The sequence below is a fragment of the Myxine glutinosa genome, chromosome 2 (assembly GCF_964187855.1).
Source record: "Myxine glutinosa chromosome 2, kmMyxGlut1.1, whole genome shotgun sequence".
Classification (NCBI taxonomy): Eukaryota; Metazoa; Chordata; class Myxini; order Myxiniformes; family Myxinidae; genus Myxine; species Myxine glutinosa.
In genome coordinates this window covers 264343701-264357947 of record NC_136262.1, presented here as the reverse complement: position 1 = coordinate 264357947, position 14247 = coordinate 264343701, and the positions used below count along the sequence as shown (strand labels likewise).

Sequence of the window (14247 nt, the reverse complement as noted above, 5' to 3'; positions counted from 1 at the left end):
TCCTCAAGCCGCACCGTGCGCCCTCAGCCTCGTCTGCGAACGTCAACACAGCGTGCGCTTTCGTGAGGGGCGGAGCCAAGCCGAGCAACATATATATACACATCGATCATTGATCGTGAACCGGAAAATATAATAAATTACTGATATTTAGCGACTCGAAAAGTTCTTGATCAACAACGTATTTTCTCGTGCTTCTGCTGACCTGTCTGCAAGGTGTATAAATCGATGTCCCGAGTGTGAATCACAGGTGAGCCCGTCCTGAGGTAATTAGTGATTGGGAACGATTCAGAACCTGAGGATAAATAACCCTTGGTAATTTCACCAACAGTTTTCCGGACGACAGACTGCCGGTAGGGGACATGTATTGCAGCGCAATACTCAGAATGCTTGTTATTATTATTTTTTTCCACTGACCCGCTGTAGTTTGTATGTCATCGCTGATTTTGAAAGAACTATTTTGAACTCCTGTTTTTAATTAAAGAGAAAACGTTTGTAGAGCTGATAGAGAAAGCTGGGAAGGGGGAGCGAGATGCATCCTTGTGCGTGACTTTTTGTTATTATTTATTTTGGGTGACAGATCCTGAACCGCTATTTTGAATCGGAGCCGTTGAAGGCAGTTCTGGCCACAGATTCGGTGGTTGGATCGAATACGAGTCCTTATGCGTCAGGAAGCGGGTATGGTACACATCCTGTGCATGAACACTCATTTGCTACCTGCTCGGTGTTGCGTTTATGTGACGTCATATTTCTCTTGGCTCGAACAGAGCTATCTTGTGAGGATGTATTCACTTGGTAATACACAAGTATGTATACAACCAAACATCGAATCGTGTGAAAAGAAAAAAAATTTGCTTCCATTTCCTAACGAAAATTCTCACGGAGAACTGAACGTACCAGGGGGGGACGCATCATTTACACAGGTGTGACGTATGAATAAAAACACATCAAGGCATAACATTGATTCAAAAATACACATCAAACTTTCAGTACAAATAAACATAAAAATTGGAAATGTTTTCAAAAACAACCCTTGACATATTTCTCCATAACCACCAAAGAACATACTATTTTGATAAATTTTACAAATGTAATGTGTTCCTACTAATAATGTATACAGGTATATTAAAAATAACCGTTGGAATATCTTTGGGAGTATTTAGTTGATAGAACTTTTTGAATGCCCTTCATGTTAGTGATGGAGTCCCAGCAGGGTCTCTGAGAATAGATCAAAGCAAAACCAGGCCAGATCAGATCCACCGGCTCGCAGAGCGTGATGAACGACTGAACCGTCAAGGTTGTTCAAAATTGAAACATATCCGGCTGTTTCGTGACCACCTGCAAAGTAGAGCGCGAGGTGAGATTGCGAAAGGTTTTCCTGACGTTGATTGAAATGTTCCTTTGAGTGCTTTTAGAAAAAAATCTCTTTACAAAATCGACGTGACAGAAAGCAAACGGGCAATGGGGTGGCAGTACAGCAGTGGGCCAAGGTGAAACACAATGGGCAAGGGAATGAATGAACAGGACAAGAGGATGGGAAGAAACACAGTAATAAGATGATTGGGTTAGGCCTGGTTAATAGGGGTGGATATGTGTTTGCGGGTAGACATGAGATGGTGATACACTGCCTGCTTTTGAAGGATTGAAAGAAGACGTGTAATACAGGACTGCAGTCAGACTCAGATCAGTGTGGGAGTAAACGGAATGGAGTTAAGTGAATGACTAGCAAGCCAAAAGAGCACGTGAGCCAGGAGAAGCATCTGGGGTAAAGATGGGGAGGGTAATCAGACAGCACAATGCCAGGTAACTATAGGTAAAGCAAACAGGGGTTTAGGTTGTATTCACATTAATATATAGGGATAAATTATAAATCAAAAGAGGTACCTGCAAAACATTTTCCATAGAAATCCCAGAGATAATTTATAGAGGTTCCATAAAACCCATCCATAGAAATTCAACAGTACTTTAGGACCAAATTATATTGCACTTTACGACCAAATACTATAGAACCGTTCCATAGAAATTCAACAGTACTTTAGGACCAAATTATATTGCACTTTACGACCAAATACTATAGAACCGTTCCATAGAAATTCAACAGTACTTTAGGACCAAATTATATTGCACTTTACGACCAAATACTATAGAACCGTTCCATAGAAATTCAACAGTACATTAGGACCAAATTATATTGCACTTTAGGACCAAATACTATAGAACCGTTCCATAGAAATTCAACAGTACATTAGGACCAAATTATATTGCACTTTACGACCAAATACTATAGAACCGTTCCATAGAAATTCAACAGTACTTTAGGACCACATTATATTGCACTTTACGACCAAATACTATAGAACCGTTCCATAGAAATTCAACAGTACTTTAGGACCACATTATATTGCACTTTACGACCAAATACTATAGAACCGTTCCATAGAAATTCAACAGTACTTTAGGACCACATTATATTGCACTTTAGGACCAAATACTATAGAACCGTTCCATAGAAATTCAACAGTGCTTTAGGACCAAATTATATTGCACTTTAGGACCAAATACTATAGAACCGTTCCATAGAAATTCAATAGTGCTTTAGGACCAAATTATATTGCACTTTACGACCAAATACTATAGAACCGTTCCATAGAAATTCAATAGTGCTTTAGGACCAAATTATATTGCACTTTAGGACCAAATACTATAGAACCGTTCCATAGAAATTCAATAGTGCTTTAGGACCAAATTATATTGCACTTTACGACCAAATACTATATAACCGTTCCATAGAAATTCAACAGTACTTTAGGACCACATTATATTGCACTTTAGGACCAAATACTATAGAACCGTTCCATAGAAATTCAATAGTGCTTTAGGACCAAATTATATTGCACTTTACGACCAAATACTATAGAACCGTTCCATAGAAATTCAACAGTACTTTAGGACCACATTATATTGCACTTTAGGACCAAATACTATAGAACCGTTCCATAGAAATTCAATAGTGCTTTAGGACCAAATTATATTGCACTTTACGACCAAATACTATAGAACCGTTCCATAGAAATTCAACAGTACTTTAGGACCACATTATATTGCACTTTAGGACCAAATACTATAGAACCGTTCCATAGAAATTCAATAGTGCTTTAGGACCAAATTATATTGCACTTTACGACCAAATACTATAGAACCGTTCCATAGAAATTCAACAGTACTTTAGGACCACATTATATTGCACTTTAGGACCAAATACTATAGAACCGTTCCATAGAAATTCAATAGTGCTTTAGGACCAAATTATATTGCACTTTACGACCAAATACTATAGAACCGTTCCATAGAAATTCAATAGTGCTTTAGGACCAAATTATATTGCACTTTAGGACTAAATACTATAGAACCGTTCCATAGAAATTCAATAGTGCTTTAGGACCAAATTATATTGCACTTTACGACCAAATACTATAGAACCGTTCCATAGAAATTCAACAGTACTTTAGGCCCACATTATATTGCACTTTAGGACCAAATACTATAGAACCGTTCCATAGAAATTCAATAGTGCTTTAGGACCAAATTATATTGCACTTTACGACCAAATACTATAGAACCGTTCCATAGAAATTCAACAGTACTTTAGGACCACATTATATTGCACTTTAGGACCAAATACAATAGAACCGTTCCATAGAAATTCAATAGTGCTTTAGGACCAAATTATATTGCACTTTACGACCAAATACTATAGAACCGTTCCATAGAAATTCAACAGTGCTTTAGGACCAAATTATATTGCACTTTAGGACCAAATACTGTAGAACCGTTCCATAGAAATTCAACAGTACTTTAGGACCAAATTATATTGCACTTTAGGACCAAATACTATAGAACCGTTCCATAGAAATTCAACAGTACTTTAGGACCAAATTATATTGCACTTTACGACCAAATACTATAGAACCGTTCCATAGAAATTCAACAGTACTTTAGGACCAAATTATATTGCACTTTAGGACCAAATACTATAGAACCGTTCCATAGAAATTCAATAGTGCTTTAGGACCAAATTATATTGCACTTTAGGACCAAATACTATAGAACCGTTCCATAGAAATTCAACAGTACTTTAGGACCACATTATATTGCACTTTAGGACCAAATACTATAGAACCGTTCCATAGAAATTCAACAGTACTTTAGGACCACATTATATTGCACTTTAGGACCAAATACTATAGAACCGTTCCATAGAAATTCAACAGTACTTTAGGACCAAATTATATTGCACTTTACGACCAAATACTATAGAACCGTTCCATAGAAATTCAACAGTACTTTAGGACCAAATTATATTGCACTTTAGGACCAAATACTATAGAACCGTTCCATAGAAATTCAATAGTGCTTTAGGACCAAATTATATTGCACTTTAGGACCAAATACTATAGAACCGTTACATAGAAATTCAACAGTACTTTAGGACCAAATTATATTGCACTTTACGACCAAATACTATAGAACCGTTCCATAGAAATTCAACAGTACTTTAGGACCAAATTATATTGCACTTTACGACCAAATACTATAGAACCGTTCCATAGAAATTCAACAGTACTTTAGGACCACATTATATTGCACTTTAGGACCAAATACTATAGAACCGTTCCAAAGAAATTCAACAGTACTTTAGGACCAAATTATATTGCACTTTACGACCAAATACTATAGAACCGTTCCATAGAAATTCAACAGTACTTTAGGACCAAATTATATTGCACTTTAGGACCAAATACTATAGAACCGTTCCATAGAAATTCAATAGTGCTTTAGGACCAAATTATATTGCACTTTAGGACCAAATACTATAGAACCGTTCCATAGAAATTCAATAGTGCTTTAGGACCAAATTATATTGCACTTTAGGACCAAATACTATAGAACCGTTCCATAGAAATTCAATAGTGCTTTAGGACCAAATTATATTGCACTTTAGGACCAAATACTATAGAACCGTTCCATAGAAATTCAATAGTGCTTTAGGACCAAATTATATTGCACTTTAGGACCAAATACTATAGAACCGTTCCATAGAAATTCAATAGTGCTTTAGGACCAAATTATATTGCACTTTAGGACCAAATACTATAGAACCGTTCCATAGAAATTCAATAGTGCTTTAGGACCAAATTATATTGCACTTTAGGACCAAATACTATAGAACCGTTCCATAGAAATTCCATAGAAAATCTGTAAATATTCTATAGAAATAGAATCGGTACAAAAAGCCGGTCGTCTCTACAGAATTTTTTTAAATAGAATTTTGTCCGAAAGTACTATTAAATTCCTATAGACAAGTTCTATAGAGCGTTTATAGAAAATTTATATCGACAGGTTCTGTAGAACATCGGAAGAATTCTCTAGAACACCTATTCCCTGTAGAGATATGGACATTTCAATGGATCTTCTATTGAACGTGTACTGTCCCTACGTATAACTGTACGCATTTAGACAGACAGCCAAACTCCATTCAAGGACACGGGAGTGAGGGAACAGCCTCCTCACTCCAATGTTTTATTGAAGTCACACAGAAATGAAGTCAATGAATGAGGAGTGAAACTGGAGAAGATAGAAAATACAGCACAATATATTAACATCGTTTTAACACTGCATAGGAATTTCGTGATTCGTGAGGGCCTCATCTGGAATGTTGTGTGTACATCTGAGGAAGGACATAGCTGCCATTGATAGGGTTCAGTGTAGGGCTACTACGTTGATTCTGGGACCAGCTAGACTAAGCTATGAGTAACCGCAGAAGTGGACAAGACTTTATACATGAGAAAATAAGTAATTACAAGGGAATCTGATATAAATGTTTAAGATGACAAAGGTGAGAGAAGGAATAAGTGCAAAACTCTCAGCAGCTCAAAATTAATCAAGAATAAGATTCTGTTACGTACTTCCAGCCTTTGTCAGCTCTTAATGAGTGACGACTCAAACTTTGCACTGATTGGTTTTGTTAATTAACAGAACTGCAACTTTTGAACAAGGACATGGGCGGAGCCTACAAGCGGCAAATTTGATTGGTCGTTATGACGTCGTAATATTTTGTCCAAGTGCTAAACAGAAGGTTTTTGAGAGTTCCAAAAGGCGATTTGTGTTTCTACAGTGTCCAAGTATTTAATTAAATTGAAATAAAATAGATTTTAAAGGTTGGAGAAAAAAAGCTTCTGGCAGTTTATCGCCATTGATGCAGCGTCGATTACACCACCTTATTTAACACATCGCATTAGTTATTCATGTCATGTTTGGTGTTCCCGTTAAAAAGTGACATAATCAGGGATGTAATCTTTTCTTTTCTTTTTAACTGAATGAGACAATTGAGAAATTTGAAACAATTGAGAAATTTAGACAATTGAGAAAATGAGACAATGAGACAAAGCCGAATGCCTCAACTCTGTGTTTGCCTCAAAATCTTGTGTCCCGAACCCATCTCTCTCTGTACCCACCTTACCCAGTCGAACCCAGCTGCTCCAGGACTGTGTTCTTCTCTCCTGACAAGATGGAGAGGTTTCTGTTAATCCTCGACTCTGATTCTGTAACTGGACCAGGCGGCATCAGCCCACGGGTCCTAAAACCTGCTCTGCTGCTCTTTCAGACCCTCTCTCTATTCTCTTCACCCCTTTTTTGGCTCAAGGTCATCTGCCATCAGTTTAGAAATCAGCAAACATTAATTACCGCCATGCACAAAAAAGGTGCAAAAACAGATCCTTGCAAGTACAGACCAATCAGCCTTCTTCCAATTATCAGCAAAGTCAAGGAATCCATCATTGCTTCGGATATAAAATCCTTCCTCTTCTCCAATGGCTTGATCTCTGATCATCAATTTGGTTTCAGACCAGGTCACTCCACTCTGGACATGCTGCTTCTGCTGTCTCAACAATGGATGGAGGTCCTCAATGCCAAACAGGAAATCAGAGTTGTCTCCCTTGACATATCACGTGCCTTCGATACGGTCTGGCACCCAGCTCTGCTCACCAAACTCTCCTCCTATGGTATCCATGGAAATCTCCATGCATGGCTTGCAGATTTGCTCTCTGGTCGTAGTCAACGTGTGGCCCTGAATGGATTTCTCTCATCTCCCCCTTCCTGTTCAGGCTGGAGTTCCCCAAGGCAGTGTGCTGGGCCCTGTGCTTTTTCTGGTCTTCATCAATGATCTCTCCGACTCTCTGGAAAATCTTCTCTATCTCTTTTCAGACGACTCCACTCTCTGCCACTCTATTCCTCATCCCTCAGATTGGCAGTCTGCAGCCTCCTCACTCTCTGCAGACCTGGACAATATCACAGACTGGTCAAACAAGTGGAATATGTCTTTCAATCCTGACAAATCTCACACTCTCACAATGTCTCTCCGAAAAGACCGACTGGACAACCCTCCCATCTATTTTCTGAACAATCCTCTCCAAGAAGTTCTGTCACTCAATCTTTTGGGTCTCACTATCTGCCATGATCTTTCCTGGGAAAACCACATTTCCAAGCTGGCTTCCAAAGCCAGTCGCCGACTGGGCATCCTACGTCGTGTGAAGTCCTTCCTTGGCACACCTCAGCTCCTCACCACATACAAGGCTTTCATTCGCAGCTCAATTGAATACTGCTCTCCCCTCTGGGCTGGTGCTCCTGCCTCACACCTATCTCGGCTTCACCCTGTTGAAACCAAAGCTTTCAGAATCATTGGAATCTTCCACGATGACACTAACTCCGAGGGCCTTTCACTCACTCACCGCAGGCAGGTTGGTGGTCTTTCTGTCTTCTACCGACTCCTATCCGGCCTAGCTCCCCCAGCTCTATCTATGCTCTGTCCTCCAAATATTCCTACAGGTTGCACAAGATCTGCCAGTAACCCTCTTCTGGTGAAATTGCCAAAATCAAGACCCTCTGCTCACCTTCACTCCTCCATTCCTCTTTTCTCCCGCCTCTGAAACAAACTCCCTCATTCTCTTCAATCCCACTCCTCCCTCCAGGTCTTTAAAACAGCTGTTCACCACCATCTCTTATCTTCCCCCATCCAAAACCTTGATCTTTTCTACCCCCGTTAATTCACCCCAGATCCACTTTTTTGAAATACCAACTTCTTTCCTGGAAGTCTTAGTAGTGTCTATGTGTTTCATACCTCTCCCTTCCCCCGCCCCCTCCACAACCCCCACTTCCCATGCCTCCTTCCCTCAAGCCTTCTCCCTCCCACAGATCTCCCGATGTCCCTGTTATCTGCTGTTGTACTTGTGTGCTTCCCTCTCTCTCCCCATCTTGTCTCCCGCTCCCTTTATTGCATGTTTTGTCTGTCCGATTTTCATATATATTTTTTGTGATTAATGTTAGCTCTTGCACGAGCCTCGATCTTGTATGCAAAAATATATATATATATATATATATTGCATGGACATTATCATCAAGGTGTAACACCCATGCCGTCATTCGAATGATCAGCCATTAGAAGTCGAGTAATTGTGCAACCTCTTCGTATTCCATATGTGTTTAAGGGTTAAATTTCAAATGATCACATTTCAATAATGCTGCGGTAAAGCAAAAATTAACGGTTCCCTCTAAATTCATGCATATCATTTCATAAAATCATTTCATTCTAATCGGACATAAAGGGAAACATTAATCAGCTCAACTCATCAAGTGCAACATTCTCCTTGGAATACTTACTTTGTAATTCCTTAGCACACAAAGCAAAGAAGAGACGAGCTGTTTGTTCACAATCAGAGGTTCATTCACAACTCTCAAATTGAACAATTCACATCAATTGAGAGTTTTGGAGCAGAATATGTCCATCCACAAACACTGGATTGTTCGTTGAGCGACGAAGGAGCTTCAGCTTGTATATATATGTCAGAATGAATTGCTTACAGTTTTCTTAAACTTGTTTTCTATTTCCTTTGTTGCAGAATAACTTCAGAAGAAAGTGCTTAATCACAAACGAGTTTGGTCCAAGGCAGCTCTCAATACCTGACATGACGCATGTAGTTGAAGCATCTAACGCTGCCAGGCAGTTGCACAACATGCATCACTGTCTTTTTGAACGGGCCACCATGGTGTGGACAATGACGGAGCTGTGCGTCCATAAATTGCAATGTGGCATCCAGTTTGGAGAACAGCAGACGCAGAGGGCAAGAAACAAACAACACCAGAAGATGACTTTAGGATGACAACATGGAAGTTGAGGACAGTTAAAACGTTGGAGCACAAGACAGACAAACTTTCCCCCTCTGAACACATTCCTTGTGTGGATAGAACAGGTAGAACATCGTTATATTACCTGCTGTGTTCATCAGTGGATGAGAAATCCCAATTATGTGCGAATCATAATTATCATTCACATCTCATCCTCCATCACTTGCAAACCCATCCAGAGGAGAACGCCATGTCAGACACTGTGTTGTCTTTCAGAAAGACCATTAATATTGATCTTTGGAAAACTAAAGCTCCTTTTTAAAAGCTCAGCAGTTTGACTTCATGAGCTACACCGAGAACAGTTCGTTTTGGAAAGACTTGGTTTTGGCAAGAGTTGGTTTTGGCAAGACTTGGTTTTGGCAAGACTTGGTTTTGGCAAGACTTGGTATTTTGGCAAGACTTGGATTGGCAAGAGTTGGTTTTGGCAAGACTTGGATTGGCAAGACTTGGTTTTGGCAAGACTTGGATTGGCAAGACTTGGTTTTGGCAAGACTTGGTTTTGGCAGGTGTTGGTTTTGGCAAGACTTGGTATTTTGGCAAGACTTGGATTGGCAAGACTTGGTTTTGGCAAGACTTGGTATTTTGGCAAGACTTGGATTGGCAAGACTTGGTTTTGGCAAGACTTGGTATTTTGGCAAGACTTGGATTGGCAAGAGTTGGTTTTGGCAAGACTTGGTTTTGGCAGGTGTTGGTTTTGGCAAGACTTGGTATTTTGGCAAGACTTGGTTTTGGCAGGTGTTGGTTTTGGCAAGACTTGGTATTTTGGCAAGACTTGGATTGGCAAGACTTGGTTTTGGCAAGACTTGGTATTTTGGCAAGACTTGGATTGGCAAGACTTGGTTTTGGCAAGACTTGGTTTTGGCAGGAGTTGGTTTTGGCAGGAGTTGGTTTTGGCAAGACTTGGTTTTGGCAAGACTTGGTTTTGGCAGGAGTTGGTTTTGGCAGGAGTTGGTTTTGGCAAGACTTGGTTTTGGCAAGACTTGGTTTTGGCAGGAGTTGGTTTTGGCAGGAGTTGGTTTTGGCAAGACTTGGTTTTGGCAAGACTTGGTTTTGGCAGGAGTTGGTTTTGGCAGGAGTTGGTTTTGGCAAGACTTGGTTTTGGCAAGACTTGGTTTTGGCAAGACTTGGTTTTGGCAAGACTTGGTTTTGGCAAGACTTCGTATTGGCAAGACTTGGTTTTGGCAAGACTTGGTTTTGGCAGGAGTTGGTTTTGGCAAGACTTGGTATTGGCAAGACTTGGTTTTGGCAGGAGTTGGTTTTGGCAAAACTTGGTATTGGCAAGACTTGGTTTTGGCAGGAGTTGGTTTTGGCAAGACTTGGTTTTGGCAGGAGTTGGTTTTGGCAAGACTTGGTTTTGGCAAGACTTGGTTTTGGCAGGAGTTGGTTTTGGCAAGACTTGGTTTTGGCAAAGCCTGGTTTTGGCAAAACATGTTTTTGGCAAGCGTTGGGTTTAGCAAGACCTGGTTTTGGCAAGCCATCACTTCGAATAAGAAAAAAGGAACACAAACACTAGCTAAGAATCTAATATTCTCGCTAAGAATCCGTACTTTCTCCTAGAATCTACTATATAAGAGAGCCGTTGGTCTGTGTGTCTGTGTGTCGCCATTTTTCACAGAGATGGCTGAACGGAACTTCGTCAAACTTTCAGATGTTCATCAGTGAATGCTGGGAGTGTTTTAGGCAAAAAAGAAAAAAAAAGTTTGAAAAAAAAAAATGTTTTTGGGGGATTTTTAAAAAAACGCTCGATAGTGCCTAAACCTTTTTGAGTAATAACAGTTATATACAAGTTCACATTCGCATAAAAAAAAAACCACCTTTAGAGGCCATTTTTCCCCGCAAGCGGGGGTTGGCCTTTTTCGGGGACCGTGGTTGTTGTTGTTTTTTTTTGTCCCCTTTTTTTTGAAGCAATGTTTTACGGCCGGATGCCCTTCCTGCCGCCAACCCTTTTTGTCGCCTTTTTACGACAAACAGGGAATTACCAGTGAACTGGTACTCAATTTGCCGACCTCGGAAGGATGACAGGCTGAGTCAACCCCCCTGGCGTTAATTCAGCGATCGACCGGGATTCGAACCCAGGATCCTAGGATCCTAAGCTGGCACCCTAGCCGCTAGCACAACACCAGGGTAGCCCAACACAACACCATAAATGCAAAACAATCACCAGACATTTGAACACAATCAAACAATTCCGGAAGCGGTTGAAGTTGGTGGTAAGGATTCTTCTTCTCACTGACCGTCATCATACTTGATTCAGAAACGTGATGAACGGCACATTCATGCAGGGGTGTGGGGGTACCTGGAGAGGGGCGTAAATTATCTATGTAAATGTGTACTTTGTAGCACCACCTGGTGATGGTGGCACAGGGCATTACAATTTCCTTTTTTTTACCTGAGCAACACTAAGGTTATGAAGCACTCTTTTCATGGGAAAATTTTTCCTCTTTCCCTTCCTCCCCTCCCCAAAAAGAGAGGAACCTGTCAAAGCCACTCGCAACCCCCCCTCCCAACCCCCACCCCTCAAATATGTATATGCAGTATATCTTTCCCCCCTTTCTCTCCTCACCCTTCCCACCCCTCCACCTTCCACTCCCTTCTTCACCCTTCCCTCTGCTGCACACCCCCCCCCCCCCCTCCCGGCAACGCCGGGTACTCCTGCTAGTACCAAATAAGTTGCCTGATTCCCCTGGATAATTACCATTTCAGGTTGCAGAGACAAGAAGATAATCATCATTTAGACGAGAAGATAAAAAGTTGACTCGTATTTACATGACGTAAAATAGTCTTCTACTTACTTATTTGGGATTTAACAATAAAACTTTACATCCGAGCCATGGTTTCTTCAGGTGACATTAACTATCACAAGTGTATTTGGCAAACCTGGAGATTGATGACGTGTTGCTGGGTAATAAGTAAAGCCAACGCGATTTGTAAGCCACTTTAACTTGTTAGCCAATCGACATTATTGGCATTCCTTGTGATGAAGGTGATGCACAAGGCCCGTTGCTTTCACGTCGCAGACAGGTCGGTGGCCTCTTCTTTTTAGACAGGTCGCAGACAGGCCGGTGTGTGTTTTTACCACCTCTAGCTCCCTCTGCTGTCTTAGCCCTCTGACCCTCTCCTCCAGCACGCACCCGATCTTCCATTAACCCCTTCCCGGTTAAACTCACCAAATCCATGCTTTCCTCACACCTCAACCCTTTTGTTCCTCTCCTCTTCCATTTATGGAAACGCCTTTCTGAAGCTCTTCAATCCAGATCCTTGCTCCAGGCTTCAAGCAGGCAATGCACTGCCATCTCATGTCGATCCCAATCACGATTTGCAATGTTTTATTCCCAAATTAATCCTATCTAACCTAATGCAACAATGTTATAACGAGGTCTCTTCTTTGCAGAATATTGTGTTTCCTCCACTCACCCTCTCCTCTTTTCCTGTTCATCCATTCCCCTACTTAGTGTGTACACCTGTGGCCCCACCGTCGGTTTGTCGCCTTTTTCCTCTCCATCACCTGTCTGTCCACCCAATGTCAATTCCTTTTAGCTATGTACTTCTGCATCACGTAATGGGAAATATGACTGGAATGCGAGGAGCCTGGGCCTATGTGCAGGGAGGAATGGGTGCCTTATCTGACAGCATCGCAGCCTCTGCCATGGAGCATGGGGCCTCCCTATTCACTAACTCGGTGAGTATCAGGAAAGCTGACTGGGATAATAGCACCAAGTGGATTGGACCTCACAATTTGTCCTCCTTACAATGTGATTTGAATCATGAAAATTCCATAGAAACCAGAGTGGGTCTTCGTGGGGTAGTATTACCTTCCATTCCTGTGATGAGCAGGAGGTGCAGCAAGTAATGGTGGATGATTGTGGGTGTGCTGTTGGAGTTGCGCTCACCAGTGGAGAAGAAATCAAAAGCAAGATCATTCTCTCAAATGCCACGGCACACGTAACCTATCTGCAGCTTACACCCCAGGTGCGTATAACAGGCTGTTTATGAGCATTGAATAGGGGGCAGGTATTATAAAGGTTGTGACATCATTTGATTTTAGAAGTGCATTCAAATAAAAATGTTCTGGTCATTTTGGAAGCGTATGGCCAAGATGCAGGATCTTGCTGCCATCTTGGTTTCCTAATGGACAAAAGCTTAAGCTTTCTGTTTTCCTATTTGAGGAGAAGGGAAATATTTGCTTGGAGACATGGCAGCATGGCACCCTCATGGATGTGATGTTTCGGGTACGATACGACGATTTTGAGTCCACGAGCGGTGCACGATTGATGCAATGAATCTGCAATCCAGTGCATGGAGAACCTGGAACTTTGCAAAAGACCACGGCGAATATTATAGGAAGCTCATTCTTTGTTTGCATTTTGTGATTGACCTTGTGCTGAAAGGTTGCCTTTGGTTTTCGCTGTGCCGAGGGATGGGCACAAATCCAGAAGCTGTCTCGGGTCCCAGCGCAAAGCCAGAGCCGAGGTAGAACGGCTGGGCTTGGCCGGTCCTGCTCATCCTGCTGGAAGCAAAGGGCACCGTGCATGTTGCTTTTCACCAAGTTGATTCCACTGAGGCCGTGTTAAGAGCAGACCATGCTGGTTGGATCAGCCGGGCTTCTGAAGAACTGAGGCAGCGCTACTGGGCCTGCCAGCCGATGCGCTCCTGGGATATTTCACCCTCACCGAGCCTGAGATTCTTCCTGCTTCCATAAGGAGAAGTACTCCGCGAATTCAGAGAAGCTTACGACAAGGACATGAGACCTAGAAGGAGAGGTTCTCATTGTGTCTCACATATCGTCCATTGTTTTAGCGTTTTTTTCTGTACCAATATTGTACGTACGTATATAAGGTTTGAGGGATTATCATGTTGTACTGGTGACAAGTACAGAAGCAGTGTACTTGGATAATGGCCAATTGCTTCAATAGAATGTCCGTCAACTAACCAGCTGTGTGAGGAATACTTGAAAGTTTATATTAAATAAGTTTACATTTGCAATCCTGGATCCTTTAGTGAACAGTATAC

The 14247-nt window shown here is 41.4% G+C and overlaps 1 protein-coding gene across 2 annotated transcripts in view; it reads left to right on the top strand.

Annotated features, from left to right (window-relative positions):
• The window catches only part of PYROXD2 (pyridine nucleotide-disulphide oxidoreductase domain 2), a 78455-nt gene that overhangs the window by 57156 nt on the left and 7052 nt on the right, over positions 1-14247 (top strand). For both annotated transcript variants that reach the window (XM_078772529.1, XM_068105740.2), the window contains exons 8-10: positions 578-675; positions 12775-12916; positions 13072-13206. In XM_078772529.1, the coding sequence (XP_078628655.1) occupies positions 578-675; positions 12775-12916; positions 13072-13206 (375 nt within the window). The remainder of the gene's footprint in view (positions 1-577; positions 676-12774; positions 12917-13071; positions 13207-14247) is intronic.